General features: G+C 43.4%; 1 protein-coding gene across 1 annotated transcript in view; it reads right to left on the bottom strand.

The window, feature by feature from the left end:
* The window catches only part of LOC147727586 (uncharacterized), a 335,530-nt gene that overhangs the window by 255,074 nt on the left and 63,119 nt on the right, over positions 1–17,337 (bottom strand). Inside the window, exons 2-3 of the mRNA XM_086963650.1 lie at positions 15,914–15,977; positions 1,085–1,138 (exon numbers count right to left, since the gene is read on the bottom strand). Coding sequence (XP_086819776.1) covers positions 1,085–1,138; positions 15,914–15,967 — 108 coding nt within the window. The 5' untranslated portion in view covers positions 15,968–15,977. The remainder of the gene's footprint in view (positions 1–1,084; positions 1,139–15,913; positions 15,978–17,337) is intronic.

The raw sequence follows: 17,337 nt of genomic DNA, 5'->3' as shown, positions 1-17,337 counted from the left end.
AGCACACCAAAGAGACACTAGGTCTCTTTGGTGGAGCCCAATGATGAAGCATGTCATCACCAGGTGGTGAGTGAGGGCTTTCTTCAACATCCCAGTGTGGTTGTGTTTGTGCTCCCTAGAACGGCTTAGCCTGTCCTATAGACACTCTTTTCTCAATCTCTATAGTAGCCACTTGGGTGCATGCCACATCGTCCTCAACACAAGATTCATGTCCGGGGTGATGAGGCACTTTGCTTGATACCAAACAAAATATATTTAGGTAGTACCATACGGGAGCTGCCAACCTCAGGTTTGCCTATGTGCTCTAAGGAACCTAGGCCCTGAAAACAGAGCATGGTTGGCTGATCTCAGATCACAGGTGGGGACATATGGAGACACCAGAGCTTGGATGCAGGAAGGAGAGAAACTGTGTCTAGTGCAGAACATGTAGCACCGGGCCTTGGACTTGATCCGTTTGTCAACTCTCAGCCAGTGCTGTCTCAGCAATTGGGGAGAGATGGACGAGAATCTAGGCAGCCGAACGAGAAGGCGGGCAGCCGCATTTTGGATGATATGTAGGTGACGAATCACAGCTTTGTCAGCACCCAGATAGAGGACATTCTCATAATCCAATCTGGATGTGAAAAGCAGGAGGCAGTGAGCTTAGAGACCTGTGGTATCAAGGAGATATTTTTGTCAATAATGAAAACGAGATTCTCACTTTATTCGCGGGCAGAGGCCCCAGTATGGCCGGCCAGTGGCTGACTCCCCATAGGCCAGGGTTATTTCCCATGATCAGAACTCCGGTTTTATCACCATTGAGTTTAAGGACGTTTTTGTTCATCCAGAGTGCGACATTAGCCATACCCTGCCTGAGGGGTGATGGGTCTTTGCTACGAGCCTTGGATAGTGAGAAGATAATCTGAGAATTATCCGCATACGAGAAGACGGTGAGACCAGACTCCTCAATCACATCCATCAAGGGGCGTAAGTAAATGTTAAACAACAGGGGGCTCAGTATTACCAATCTGCCATATTACCTTGCTTATGTTTAAACGTACATATAATAATTTCATGGAAACACAATAAATTGAGGGTACGTTACCTTTTCTGGAAAATGCTTTCTTCTTTGTTTAAGTTGGTGTCTTAAAGAATTTGTCTACAGAAGAAAAGAAAAGTGATTAAGGCACATTAGTCAAAGTATATGGAAACAATACATTGCCTAGGAATTGCTCCTACGCCTGTATATGACAAACCCCTAACTTTTTCCATTTTGCAGTTTCACATATTACCCACAACCTCCCACAGTCAACATTCTGAGATCTCAGTTATCTTCTGAATATGATGCAAGTCATGATTTCCAGTGGTACTCACAGTGGCACTGAAATTCCAAGACTTTCATTGAACACTGCATCCCTGCCAGTTTCCCTTGCCAGTGTCTCCAGAAGGTCAAACCTGCTGAAAGCTACCAGGTAAAGGTATGTAGCAAAATGCAATACATGCAAATTCATTGCAGAAATCACCAATTCTGCATGCAATTACTGATTTTCCTGAGAAAAACTGCAAATGGGGATATGTATCAGACTCAGTAAATACCGCATCTGCCGTATCTGTATTTACAGGGTGCAATAACTACGTCAATACTTTACAAACAGGGTCTCAGTCTATCTAGACATTGAAGTAGACAAACCTCTGCAGAATTTCGAGCCTTTTCATCTCTGATATAAATAAACTAATTATCATGTAAATGATTGATATGCACCATGATACCACCGCACTTAATATCTAGCTTTATTTCACTTTATACATAGCCCACATCATATCATCAGAGAGGTATGGAAAGCCATTCACCAGATGCAGCTCGGCCCTGATCCATGTGGAAGTTGTGCAGGGATTGATTGCTTCTTCTGTCATTATTTTTTCATATGAATTGAACAATATAATGTAACACAGAACAATGTCAGTGCTTTCTGTAAATGCTAGATACTCAAAATGAACCTTTCAAAATGTAAACTTCTCCTTATATCCTTTCTAATTATGTCACCAATTGTTACTCGTCCTTAGTCAACGGAATAAAATACAATTACAGGTCTCTCGTCAAATGAATGTTCATTGACTTGCGTCACTCTTCTGTTTAAGCACCAATTAAAATATCATGCTTTTGCTTACAATTAAAACAAGATACATTTTAGCCATTTGAGCTGCGTTGAGAAAACTGCATTTTGCATAGATTTTTTTTAAAGTGTAAAGGCCTCTGTGTACAACTGATGTAAACAAGCAAAAGCACTCTGTAAATGAAGTTTGGGTTGCTAAGGCAGGCCTGTGCCTAACCAGTCGCTTACCATATTCAAGATAGGTTGCATCAGGCTGTGCCCTCTCTGCAGACTTTCTGGTCCTTCAAATATTTTTAACCGACATAGCATTCATACAGGAAAAGCGAAATGCAGGCCTGGAATGGTTCAGGTCACGCATGTGATATGTACTCCAGCACACCAATGTGGCCGTGCTTAGCCAAGATACTGATTAATACATTTCTTCAACCGAGAGCTGTTATAAATTAAATCTGATCCAACAATTTGACATGCAAAGTGGGCGTGCCAAGATGTTAGCGACTGAAAACAGTCGCTAACATCTCTAACTCCTATTAACAACTTTTGGAAATATTCGCGCTAAGCGCGAATATCTCCAAAAGCTAACACCTGCTAAAAGCAGTTCTTAGCCATGTTATCCATTGGAAGGTGGATAACATGGCTAAGAGCATTGCCACGACAATGCATGAATATCGCTGATTTTTCAGCGATATTCATGCATTTCGCAGGATTTTTACCGCTTTTGAGATAAACCTTGATAATATCAAGGTATCTCAGCGGTAAAAATCCTCTGTGCTCGGCGATATTTTTTTCCCGCTAACCAAGCAATAGCGATAATTATCGCTATTGCTTGGTAATATGCCCCTTAGTTACTTACTTTACTCCTTGCCGTCATATGTCTGACTCCACTACCCCCTATCTTCAGCACCCACTGACAATTGTTCCAAGCAATCATATATGTTCCTCCCTTCTAAACAAAGGTTATGGAGTAAAATTGCTTGTTTCTAGGCTGGCAAGAACCGTTCTCCACCCATGGCTACAAGATAGAAATCAATCAAGGGGGTTTATCTCCGCTTTTTTGGCTTTAAAAGCCAAGAAAGCGGAGATAAAATTATCTCCCTATTACCTAGCTGTCGCTAACACCAGTTAGCGACAGCTAGTAGGAGATAGCGACCATCTTGGGCCCCACTTTGCATGTCAGTGATATTTATCACTAATGACATGCAAAGTGGGCGTGCCAAGATGTTAGCGACTGGAAACAGTCGCTAACATCGCTATCTCCTATTACCAACTTTTGGAGATATTCGCGCTAAGCGCGAATATCTCCAAAAGCTAACACCTGCCCTCCGCAGTTTTTAGCCATGTTATCCAATGGGAGGTGGATAACATGGCTAAGAGCATTAGCTCGCTAATGCATGAATATCGCTGACTTTTCAGCGATATTCATGCATTGCGGCCGATTTTTATTGCATTTGCGATAAACCTTGGTAATACCAAGGTTTATCTGCGATAAAAATCGCCGCAGCGCTGCGATAATTTTTTCACGCTAACCAAGCAATAGCGATAATTATCGCTATTGCTTGGTAATATGCCCCAATATTTTCTTCCATTGCTTCCACAAAAGCAATGTTTCACCTTTCTCTGACATAAATGCTAGGGGCCTCATTTATGAAAAGTGACGCATCGCTGCGTGAAAACAGCGATGCGTCACTTTTCATTGCGCCCTCTTTGCGACACCAATGATGCGTCATATTTACAGTATGACGCATCATTGCGCAAGGAGTTACAGATACGTCAGTATTTCTGACATATCTGTATGGCGCAAAAGTGACACATTGCTGGAGTGTGTCAAAAAAGTGACGCAACTTCAGCAATGTGTCCTTTCACATGGGGCAAGCCCCATGTGAAAGGACCTGCGTCAGTCTTACGCCTGCTGTGAGGCAGGCGTAAGATTTTGACGCATTTGAGTCCTAGAAGTGGCGCAGTCAAATCTCATCGATTTCACTGCGTCACTTAGATTACCCTTTCTTGCGTCAATACGCCCCCTTGCATACATTATACCTGGCACAGGTATAAGGTGGCACAGGGGTTTACAAAGTGACGCATCTACCTAAATGCATCACTTTGTAAATATGGCGCAACAAGGTGCGTCACAAAAAGTGACGCACCAGTGGCGTAAAAGTGACGCACAGCCTCATAAATGAGGACCTGGAGTTTTAGATATGTTAATGTTTACCATGACTAAGTAAACCAAGCTGATTAAACTGTATATATGCCAACCAAGTGTGTAGGGAAAAACAACGATGCAAGTCAGAGAAAACAAATCATTTACCCGAGTTCACTGCAGTCCTGGGTGAGAGTCCTAGTATCGATAACCACAAACCGCTTATACGTTCCCACTCCCAATTCCAAATGGCACCAGTGTACCACTGAGAAGGAATTGGCTAGCATGCCAGGGTGTGCCTGGTGTTTTTTGAGCTCATGTTGCGTGCACTGTCTTCTGAGAATGATGGTGTGGCCGATAGGACAAGACGCGCAGAGACCCTCCCCTCAGAATGTTGCTCCAGCTCAGCAACCCACTCACATCACAATTGCAGTCACAAGTATTCAGGCTCAAGGTGAGCTGTTGTAATTTCTACAAAGCTCTGTATCGCACAGTCCATAACTGCCCACATCGAAAAACTCACAAAACCGGGAAAAGAAGTGAAGAAACCCCTCACAGCTCCTACTTGGCCCCACCATAACCACCAGCGCTCTGCTCCCTGAGAGTAGTTGCAGCAACTATGTAGCTCCAGAGATTATTACAGTGGGTGGGGGTACGGCCTCAGGTTGGTATCCTTTCCTCCTCTGAAATCGCAGGCTGCTTCACAGTGAATGAATGAATGAATGAATACCCTCTTCTATAGCGCATGGCTACTCTTGAGCATCCCAGCGCTGTAAGACCAAGGGACAAGGAAGACACTATTGAAACAAGTGTGTCTTTAAACGCTTCCTGAAAGCGAGGTGGTTAGACTCGTGCCTGATGTCATCTGGGAGTGCGTTCCATTCTTTAGCTGCGTGCACAGAAAGCCGGCGGCCACCCATCCGGGCCAGCTTTATCCTGGGGACTACCAACAAGTTCCGCTGGTTGGATCTCAGAGATCTCACTGATTGATGGCAACGAAAGAGGGGATCCAAAATTGGGGGGCCAGCACCATGGATGGACTTATGCGCCAAGCACAGGGTTTTGAAAGTAATCCTTCCCTTGATGGGTAGCCAGTGAAGATATTGAAGTGCGGCTTTCGCTGAGCATCTTTTGGGGACTTTCATAAGCAGCCGAGCAGCACAGTTCTGCACAGATTGCAGAATTTTTATGGTGCCGACTGGAGCCCCCATATAGACGGCATTTGCATAATCCAGCCGCGACATAATCAGCGACTGGACCAGCAATCGTCTGGCTTCAAATGGCAAGAGATCTAGCACTTTTTTTAAGACTCTCAGCAGCCCATAACAGGTTGCGGCTACCTTTTTAGCCTGATAGTGAAAACCAAGGGAGGAATCTAGCCAGATCCCCAGGCTTTTTATATGGGTCTTAGGTGCTGGGGGGGGTCCTAAGCAGTGAGGCCACCAAGGGTCCAAGTTAATTGGGGCTTTGTAGCCCAGAAGCATAATGTCCGTGAGCCTTAATCGACAACGGTCACCACACAAGGGCTTCATCATAGGCCCCTCAGAGCCATCTGTGGTTTGCATGACATTGAGCTTTCAGGCCAGCTTAATTCAACCTGGTTAGTGGTCCCACGGGCGACAGGATTGCTCATCGCCTACATTAGTTGTGGTGTACGGTTGAACTATATACACAAATCCACTGTGACTGTTTGAAGTTTATTTCAGTAACCATGAAAAATAGTACCACACAACCATCCTCCAAGGCATCAGCTGCAGTATGACCTTCTGTCAGATTCCATCCTGATGTCATGCATTCTAAATGCCCATAGCTACAGCCAGTCACAAGACTGACCAGCCCTACATGAAAAGACAGACCATAAGAGATGTGTAATTTCACATGATTTTCATAAAAATGTTTAACAGCTCACATAAAACATGCAGTTTCACACTCAACTAATGTCTACTTTGGTTGTTTTCCCAAAGTAACTTCAACACCTTGCAGAGGTTTGGTAACGTTTACAGTGCGATCCACATTTTAATTGTACACAACTTAAGACTGATCATAGAAACCATTTGCAATTGTTCTCTACAGTTGAGTTATGCTTTCAGAAAGAATATAGAAGTCAGTATACTCTGTGAGGAAGGCATGGTAAGTTATATTTGTGACTCATCATTTTGGGGACTTACTGAATTATGAGTGCTGCCCTCTTCTGTGAGGAAGAGACAACAGTTAGATGGAGGTCTGTCAACTTAACAATTAGTAGAAGTAGCTCTTGTCTCTGTGAAAACAACGAAAAGAGAGATGACTCTTCTGTAAGGAATAGCATTTCATGCTTTAACATGTCGTTCTTCACCTTAGGAGTAGTTTGAAAATGGAAACTGTGGGGCGTATTACCAAGGGGGGCGATAGGCAATTATCTCCGGTTTAGCGGCGATAATTCTATCGCTCTATTAGCAAGCTGTCGCTAACTGATGTTAGCGACAGCTTTTAGGCGATAGCAAGCAGTTTGGGGCCCGCTTTTCATTTCAGCGATATTTATCGCTAATGACATGCAAAGTGGGCGTACCCAACCTGTTAGCGACTGAAAGCAGTCGCTAACGTCGCTATCCCCTATTAGCAAGGCAGGCATAGCGATGGAAATATCCCCGCTATCGCCTAAAACTAACGCCTGCTCAGAGCAGTTCTTAGCCATGTTATTCAATGGGTGGTGGATAACATGGCTAAGAGCATTTTGAGCGCTAATGCGTGGATATCGCTGTATTCTCAGCGATATTCACGCATTTCGTCGCTATCGCTGGATATTTTAGCACAATGGAGAAAAACTTTGCTAATAGCATGTTTTCTCCGCTAACATATCCAGCGATAGGCAGCGATGAAAAAATCGCCGCTAAGCCTATTTAGCGATAAATATCACTACTTGTTGATAATATGCCCATGTATCCCTAGGAGGGAGATGTATAAAAATGTTCATATGCCAACAATATTTGGGTGGGAATAATGCATCTAAGCTTCTCCATTGCGGGGGGCTAAGGTAATGTTTAGATGGAGATGTAGAAGAGCTCCCGACTTTTGAATTGGGACGTTCGGTTCAAGTTGCGGCGTCGGCTTCACACCATGTGATCCGGTCAAACCTTTGACCTCCCTGGGCCTAAATGTTTTTTAAGTAAAGTAATAAAGTGCTCTAATGTCTTTGGGCTACTGATGTTACAGCCCTGCTCACACTGCTAACATTATCAAGCATTAAGGCAAAGTCCCAGTGTGAGAAAACTCAGTGTCAGTCCATGAATCCCATGGTCTGATCTCACTTGACTGTTGGACAAGAGCCATGGAACGTGCTCGCCTCATACCGTGAATATCTGTTTTTGATTTACTTCGTACAGATACTACTACCCGGGACACCATGTACCTTCCAGTTTTCTGCTGGCGGCATGGACGCCAATGTATATTCCTTTCCTTGGTCTCAGTACATGATGTCAAGTGAGTCAAGTGAGATCGGACCAAGGCATTCATGGATTGGCACTGAGTCCTCCCACACCAGGACTTGATCTTAACGTTTATAACGTTAAGAGTGGGACCCTGGCTGTAACATCAGAAGCATCATACAGGCCCCATCGGGGAAACCCTTAATTTCATCAATGAAAGGTTTCTACCCTTTTGCACTTGAGGGAGAATCTAAATGTTATCTTGAAGAAGGTGGTAATAATCATAAATACCCATCGAAATACATCAACGAGGTCAAAGAAAAGACTGGATCTAATGACAGATTTGATACAGTGACTGATGATTTGCAGTTCAAGTATCATGTATAACGTGGATGCAGAACAGTAACATGAAATAGACCATTAGTGTTGTGTTAGACCTGACATCATTGGCTTGAGTCTCTCCTCCATTTTTTCTGTTTGCCTCCACTGCTTTACGATGTTTTGCTGGTATATGCTTTGGGCGCTGTGCCACTGCTGATCAGTGCCACAGCGCAAGTGCTCCCTATGTTAAATTGATGTATCTATTGTATCCATGTTTGGCCTATTTGGTTTACTGTCAGTCCCTAGTCTAGTGCACCAGGAGTGCCAGGGCTTGTAAATACAAATGCCGCTCGTGGGCTTGCAGCACGTGTTGTGCCACCCACAGGAGCGGCCTCGTAAAAGAATGTCTACGGGTCGGTCATTGCGAGACACACGTGCAGCCTAGTGCTGTCACGCAGGCTGCGCAAGTATACCTACTTGCCAGCCCCTCAAACCTTCCCTTGACTTCATGTTAGTCACCCGTATGGTAGGCCCACGGGCAGGGTGCATTGTAAGTATAAGGTAGGACACGCCTGACCCAGTTGGCATGTCCTAATAGTGAATTACCGCCATCTTCGTTCTTCACTATTGAGAGGTAGCCTGCTCTCCATTAGTTAGAATGGGCCGCCGGGATTATTAATGCTATGATCCTAGCTGGCTCGGGGAGCATGGTGCAATGTCGAGTTTGGTATCCCTGAACTCGGGGTTTAATTACGCATCTGTTGGTGTGGATGGTTTTTGGACTCTGGGTTTGAAAATCGCACTTTTAGAAAGTGTCTATTTTCTTGTCTAACCATATCTGGTTTCTGCTGGTCTTGCGTGTGTGTGACAGGAGCTGGGTGGCTCCACCGGTCTGGATGAGTCAGTGTGGGATGAGTGGGACATTTGCGTTGAGAATAGGGGGAGAGTAGTTGCTGATAGCCTGCCCTGCCTGATACAATGCTGGCTCCACCTCCTGCCAAGCGGCTGATGGCTTTGTGCCTGCCCTGGACGATCCTAGCCCCACCTCCTGCCAGGAGGCCGATAGCTCTGCTCCTGCCAGTGTCAATGCTGGCTCCACCTCCTGCTGGGCGTCTGAGGACCCAGCCCTGCGCAATGAATAGGCCAGGTGCTTCTGCCTGGCTCCACCCACAACAGACCCAGGATGTTGGGAAATTCCCCTGCATGGACAAAGGGATCAAAGCCAAAAAGGGGTATAAGAGAAGGACCCCTGAACCAAGAATTTAGATCACTTCTGACAAGGAACCCTGTAACCAAGGACAAGAGGCCTGCTGATCTAAGGACTTGCCTACCCCTTCTACCAGAGTGCTGTTTGCTGGGGGGAATCCTGCAGTGCTTCTTTATTTTTGCCAAGGAACCAGGAGAGAGGAACTGTGTGTGTACTCTCACGCTTGCTAAGAAAATCTCCAAGGACTGGAAGAGTGCCAGTCTCCTGCTGAAGTCACAGGGCTAAAGGACTTCATCTGCTTAAAGTGCTATTGCTGGAACCTGCGAATCCAGCACCTCTAAAAGAGCCAGCAACCTCGACGCCGACGGACGTCGCCGAATCCAGCTCGACATAGTGAGTAACGGCTCCAGTGTCCCGCTTCCTCGACGCCGGCCGCCGGGCCCGATCGACGCCAGCAGCAACGCCAGTGAGTAGTGAGTTCGGCTCCAGCTCCAAGGGACCTCGTGTCTGCACCGCTGCTGATTGCATCGCCCTCGTGCCCTCTCGACGCCGTGAGCGCTGCTCACTCTTTGCAACAGCATCATCGACGACGACGCCTGCTGAGGCCTGATCGACACCGAAGACGCGACGCCGGATTGCTCAATGCCGCTGATCATCGTGTGCTTCATTTTCCAAGGTACTGTGTTGTTGGGGGTCCGTGTGACTCCGGGCTCGACATAGCGCTCCTCGCGGTCGACGCCGAACCTTTGGATTAACTTTGCCTCGACGTCGCGTAGCCCCCGTGTGGGTTACCCTGTTGCTAAGAACTGTGTTACCAAGAAGAAGATTTGCTTGATACTAAAGACTTTGTGCTAAAGAAGAAACTACCTTGAACTATTTTTCCCTTACCAGAGTATTTATTAAGATTGTGTACATTTTTGTCGTTTTTTGGTCTTGTGCTAAGCCTTATATAAAAATACTTATTTTTATAATACTACTGAGTCGTGTCCATTTGTAGTGTATTCACGTTATTACTGTATGTGGTCATAAATGCTTAACGCACAGCCTCCGAGATAAGCCTATCTGCTCTGCCAAGCTACCGAGGGGGTGAGCAGGGGTTATCAAAGGGTGTGATCCCCTTGCCCTGACTAGAAAAGGTGTGTCTCTATTTGTCAGAAGTGTATACCTCTGCCAACTAGAGACAGCCGGTTCTAACATGTTGCCTTTTTGCATCACTACCAATTAGGCATATCAATCAAGCATATCTAGGTGTCACGATGCACACACAGGCATGACTCATGAGACAGTCATGTACATCATAGCCATGTATGCACGTGTATCATGATACAAGCATGCACATGCATGTCTATGTACAGGTACCACTCCTTAAAGTGTAATTTACTGTCATCACAGGGCATTAAGCCACATTAGCACGAAAAAATTTAAGATGAGAAATTGAAAAACAACCAGTGCTACAAATGGACGTTCCCCGCATTGCCAGCACTTTCCAGGTGGAATGCCTACATAAAAAAAAATAAGTGTAAGAAATTGGGTTGTTGGTTGACTGGTGGGCTTTGGTCAAGCAGAAACCACAATCCTTGTCAGGGTGAGGTACAAGCCAAACCTAAATTAACCTGTGCTTAACCCTTCGGTAGCTTGTCACAGAACTGACAGGCGTAACTTACAGGCAAAGTGTAAAGTATTTGTGAAACACTTCAAGCACTAATAAAATGAACACACCAAATAAAAATTATCCCACATCAAGTTGGAAGAATAAAACTTTCTTTAATAAATAAAAATTCAATCAGTAGAACTGAAGATATGTAATTTTAAAGATTTTAGCAAAAATAGCACCAAAAAGCATAAAGAGCCAACTGTGGATATCTGGTTGCGCCGGACTTGAACAAAGTCACAAGTTCAGGATGACCACGATGATGCGTGGGCCGTCTACAGAGTCCAAGTTAGGCCAAATAAACAAAAAACCTTAAATCCTGGTTTGTGGAGTGTTGCAAGGATCCACATCTAAGATGTGTTACAAAGCCAAAGTGATGCGTTGGTTCTGAGTTGTGGTAAGGCTGCGATGCGAAGTCCGGTGTCGAGGATGCAGCGCACAGTTGAAGTAATGCGTTGGTTCTGAAGAACTGCAAGGCTGCAATGTGGAGCCCGTTGTCGAGACTGCTGTCAATGAGGGGTGCATGATCCTGTGCTGATGGTGTGTCACGAGGTGGCAGTTCTGATTGACTGCGGCAGGGAAGTGAATCTTTGCGATGGGTTAACTCTTCGCAGAAGCAGACATGCATCAGTTCTGAAAGAGTTTACTCCGTGCAGTGAAGGAGATGTGTCGGTTCTGCTGGATCCACGTGGCTGGCTAAATCCACATCCATTGGTCCACGACTTACAGGTATAAGGTTGCTGGAAGCCTCTTGTGTCCCTGAGGCTTCAGATAATCAGGAGGCCAGTCAACTAGCCCTTGGAGTAACTCTGGTTTCTGGGTTCAAGAGAAGCAAGTCCATTCAATGTCACCCAGGATAGAGGGCAGCAGGCCAGCAGAGCAGGACAGCAGTTCCCTCTAAGCAGCAATCAAGAAGAGTGGCAGTCCTTTCATCAGCTCAATAGTCCTTCTTCCTATTGGAGTATCTATAAGTCCAAAAGTATACTTAAGAGCTGGTTTTTGAAGTCCAATATTTATACCCAGTTCTGTCTTTGAAGTGGGGGAGATGCTTCTAGAGGCTTTTGTTTGAAGTGCACAAGTGCCCCCGCCGCCTCCCCTGCTCTGGTTTCAGACTACCTACAGAGGGTATGTAGTTCTTTGTGTGGTGGCAAGACTCAGCCTATTCAAGTGTAAGGAGGCCTGTGTCCAGCTCCTCCCTCCCATCCTGCCAATCCATGGCCCATCTAGGCACACCTAAGCCCTATATTGTGTGTGACTGTCTAGGAGGAATACACAAAGTCCAACGGTCAACTATAACCAGTCATGTGACCCAGAGACCGGCTACACGCCCTGAATGGCACTGAGTGGCTAAGCAGAACAATGTCACCTTTCTATAAGTGGTATTTTCAAACTTTTATTTTAAAATCGGATTTCACCATAAGTTAGAATTTCTCATTACCATTCCAAAGACATCCTACATCTTGGGGTTAACTGCTCTCATATGGAAATTACATGTATACAATGTAATAGGGTAACTCCAACGTTATCCTATTGAAGAGGTAGGCCTTGCAGTAGTGAAAAACTGATTTAAAGAGTTTATCGCTACCAGGATATGTAAACTTTAAAGATACATGTCCTACCTTTTAAAAACACTGCACCCTGCCCTCTGGGCTCTACACTGCCTACCCTAGGGTTCACTTATATGTTTAAAAAGGGAAGGTTTGGGCCGAGCAAAAGGGATATTTTGCCAGGTCGACACGGGAGTTATGAACTGCATACACACAGACTAGAATGGCAGGCTTGAGACATATTTAATGTGCCAATTAAGTGGGTGGCACAATCAATGTTGCAGGTCCACCACTAGCATTTAATTTACATGTCCTGGGCACATGCTGTGCCACTTTCCTCGAGTCGTAGAAGTAAATTAAATATGCCAGTTGGGAATAAGTCAATGATACCATGTTTTAAAGAGTGAGCACTTGCATGTTAGCACTTGTAAGCAGTGGTATGGTGCTCAGATTCTTAAGGCCAGAAAAAATAAGATCAGCAAAAATAGGAGGAGGGAGGCAAAATGTTTGGGGAAAGACAATCCTAAGGCTTACATGTCTAACACTAATAAAAAATATATTTTTTGAGGAGTGGAATGAAGTGCATCTGACTCTTTTAAATAAATAAAATTTAAAAAAAAGATTTCACATAGGAAGTATGGTGGGAAGTATCAGACAGAAAGTAAAATTAGAATACAGAATTGAAGAGGAAATGTAGGGCCAGAGAGATGGAGTGCAGAATATAAAAACAGGAAAAATACTGTAGTCAGCAGTAGAGGGCTACATCTCCTCCAGTCAGAAAATTGTGAAATTGAAATGCTCCTTGGTACGACAAACGCAAGAATACGGAGGAGAGCTATAAAATCAAGAGCAGACTTGTGCGATAGACAACAAAGACATCCAATTTTGAGTAAAGTGCTGACAAAAAGCCTTATCTAAGTATATTCTGTATTTGGAAACATTAAGCCGGTTGCTGAGACTTAAAAAGTGGAAAAAGAGACAATTTAAGTAAGGTTATTCTGTTCATAATGTAGAGAGGAATATGTTTCATTGCATTAAGGTGTTGCCTTTCCTGGACAGTTGAAGAAAAGATGATCATATAGTTCGCTGCCATTTGTGTCACCCAATTTCTTTTAGCGGTAACTTGATATTATTCTGCTTGTAAAACCACTGGCTAAATAATGGTTCAAGTGTTAAACAGTAGGGTCTCAGTTTACTTGAATGTATTCAATAATAGCCACACTTAGTAAAATCAAACATTTAACCATAATACCTGGTTGATATTGTTTCAAACCACACCATTGTATTTGCATATAATTGAGCTTATCCATCCTGTTGGTGGTAGGAAATGGAGCCGGAACTGTGAATTGTGCTATTGCTAAAAGTTCCTAAGAAAGATTTAAAAGAAGGGGTTGGAAGGCCAACCCTGAGGTGTTCCATTGCAAATAGATATGGAACCAACTACTTCAGAGTTTATTAGAACATAGGCAGATAATCTAGCATATAATGCCTTAATTACCCAAACGAGGCGGGATGGAAAACACATCCTGTTCAGTAATGAAAAAAGCATTCCACCAACGTTTAACCGCCTTCTCAGCATCTAATCCTCCAAGAATCTATCTGTGGAGAAAACATATCTATTGCTCTAACTGGATTCTCTAACTCTTTCGAGTAATTAAAGTAGATATCCCTGTCAACTTGAGGAAGCTTTTCCCCTTCAATGGCTTCTTTACCCATTGCTAACATCTTCAGGACGTAGATTTCTCAGACTCCTGGGACGTCTCTTCAGCAGTGGCCTTTAACATTCTCATGAACTTCTCCTCTATATGGTCGCATAAATAGGAGGCAGCAGCCGCGGTCGGCAGTAAGAGTTCCTGCAGGGCGGTGACGTGGGAAGGGGGAGGGGCAGGGTGGGGGGTAGTAATGTATGGAATACGGAGTTTAACAGTTAAGTAAACATATAAATAAATAAAACAAATTTCGTTGCGTGCACTGCATCACCAAATGAGATGCAGTGCGCGCAACAAAATGAGTTTTATTTATTTATATGTTTACTTGCCTGTTAAACTCCGTATTCCATACATTACTACCCCCCTCCCCACATCACCGCCCTGCAGAAACTCCTACTGCCGACCGCGGCTGGGAGGCAGCACCAAAATTAGGACCAAAACCCCCCTGGTCTTAACATGGCGAAACAAGGAGCAATGCTTTATTTCTCCTCGTTTTTGCTGTTTCTGTGTGTGCTGCATTGAATAGCACACATAGAAACAGCAAACTGCCATGAATTATTGTTTATGTGCAGGATGTGTACCTTTCTGCACATAAAGAATCATTTAAAAATGACAATTTGCAACTTCTATGTGTGCTGCACAATGTAGCACACATTGAGGGGCATATTATCAAGGGGGTTTATCTCTGCTTTTTTGGCTTTAAAAGCCAAGAAAGCGGAGATAAAATTATCTCCCTATTACCTAGCTGTCGCTAACACCAGTTAGCGACAGCTAGTAGGAGATAGCGACCATCTTGGGCCCCGCTTTGCATGTCAGTGATATTTATCACTAATGACATGCAAAGTGGGCGTGCCAAGATGTTAGCGTCTGGAAACAGTCGCTAACATCGCTATCTCCTATTACCAACTTTTGGAGATATTCGCGCTAAGCGCGAATATCTCCAAAAGCTAACAACTGCCCCTGAGCAGTTCTTCGCCATGTTATCCAATGGTAGGTGGATAACATGGCTAAGAGCATTAGCTCGGTAATGCATGAATATCGCTGACTTTTCAGCGATATTCATGCATTTCGGCCGATTTTTATCGCTTAGGAGAGATATACCTTGATAATAGCAAGGTTCCTAAGCGATAAAAATCGCCGCTAAACCAACATAGCGATAATTATCGCTAGTTGTTGGTAATATGCCCCTGAATTTCCTAATCGCCATTCTGGATTGTTTATGTGCAGGAAGGGCACCTTCCTGCACAATAAACAATCTTTCCAAGCAACGCAGGCACCCTTGCACAATGGTGCAAGAGTGCCTGTGTTGGCGCTAAGCAGCTACATTTAGCACCAGCACTTAGAGAAAGGCAGGGGTGCACCGTATTCTTGGGAATACCGCACATCCCTGCGTTTGGAAACTGTCGGAGCATGTCATTAGCCTTCTTGGCTTAACACCACGTTCTGACAGTTTCCTAGTAAATATTTATCTTAGGGTTTGATGCAATCATTTCAGGCAAGTATTAAGTATCTGCTTTAGAAGTTGTTTTTTTATACTGTTCGCTTTCATACCTCAAACTGCAAATGTGTGATTGTGCATCGAAGCCCCATTCATTGCCAACCATGTCTCCAACAATCGCAACCTTGTCTGCCTTCTTGGAGTCTTTTGATATCTAAGTTCAAACACTTTAAACATTCAGTATCCAGTCTTTGCAATTTCTACCAACAAGTATTTGCCCCACTGCAATACGTATCTGCTAGTATTATCACAAACGGACAGCAGCCGATGCAAGCAGCAAAACAATATCACATTCATTGAAAGATTTGTTTATTAGACAAATAGGGTTACATCTAAAACTCACCGGTATAGCTAAAGATGTTCCCAATAGACAAACCAACGCGATCAGAGTCTTCATGTTTTTAAAACTGTAAAGAGATTAAAAACGATCCCAAAATATGAATAGAATATAGTGTAAACATAAAGCATGTCCAGAGCTATCAGAAGAAGGCTGTACATTCTCCTTATCTGCAATTGAAAACAGCAAATCGCTTTCGCTTTGATTATGCAGGGCATGGAGGCTTTGATAAAATATATCCTTTTCACTGTAGTACTTTTTAAAGTTTTTTTCTCAGCAATGTGTTAACTTGATGGTTTTCTTATTATTTGAAGTTCCAACACACCACGAGGATCCTCAACTTATTAAATAATAATAAAAATAAACATCTTAATTTTTATAAAAGTTTCAAAACTAAGGCACTTTTTCAACGTCTAAGTGTGTGTATTTTAAACAGTATAGCACTGATTTTAAAGGTTTGAAAATAGATGCAAGTAACATTGACAAGTAACATTTTAGAAACTTTGGAAGCAATCGCAGTGGTTGAAAGGTGTGTCTTTTTTATGACGAGAAGATGGTTTAGCTTATTTCAAAATGGAAAAGTACATTCTCAACTGTCAGCATATTAAGATGCAATAAAGTACATGTTGGATACCACCATCATTAAATATAAGTGCATCAATGCATTTACTTTTCTTTCCACTCTTTCTTAAATAATCAGTTCATCTTTCCTTGAGTTAACTGAATGGCTAGCTAGCTACGCCACTTCTAAGAGGAAAACAATAAAATATACGACATCAAATAAAATACAAATATGTTATCAAAAGTTCCTTCTTATTGTGTGTACATAAGTATTAGCATTAGGTATAACATTATAACAAATATTCTTACTATTTTAATTACTGGAAAAAAATATGTACACGTTTTTACCCATTTGATATTTTGGTTGAAACAACTTTTTGCAAAGAAGCACAACTTTAAAATAAGTTATTATGATTTCTAAATAAAATATTTAATGGTCACAATTGTTTATTAAAGAACGCAAAGTAGAATCGTTGGGGACTATTGTCAAACTCCATTTTGTAGTATGTTTTCTAGTGATACAAAACATACTGCAAAATCCTACTCACAAAGCTATGTGTAGAGGGGTATGCCTCCGGCACTCCTATCTTTTTCTGTGCGGAGATCTCTGCCTTGAGCGCAGAGTATCCACACAAGTAAGTATACATTTTAGTAGTAAATGTGGACAGAAGGGAGTTGCTGGGAAATGGAGAATTCTTACTACTAAATGGGAGGGGATTAGGGAGGAGTAATCAGGGATTAAATGTGGGTCAGAATGTGGTAAAGGCATGGTCAGGGAGGGTTTTAGGGATGGGCGTTTACCCAATCACATAAGATGAATTGCATTCCAATTCACAAACCTCACTTCTAAAGATACTCCAGACAAAAAG

Source organism: Lissotriton vulgaris, chromosome 3_1 (genome assembly GCF_964263255.1).
Source record: "Lissotriton vulgaris chromosome 3_1, aLisVul1.2, whole genome shotgun sequence".
Lineage (NCBI taxonomy): Eukaryota > Metazoa > Chordata > Amphibia > Caudata > Salamandridae > Lissotriton > Lissotriton vulgaris.
Note: the sequence above shows the minus strand (reverse complement) of the source record. Positions and strands in the feature narration are given on the sequence as shown.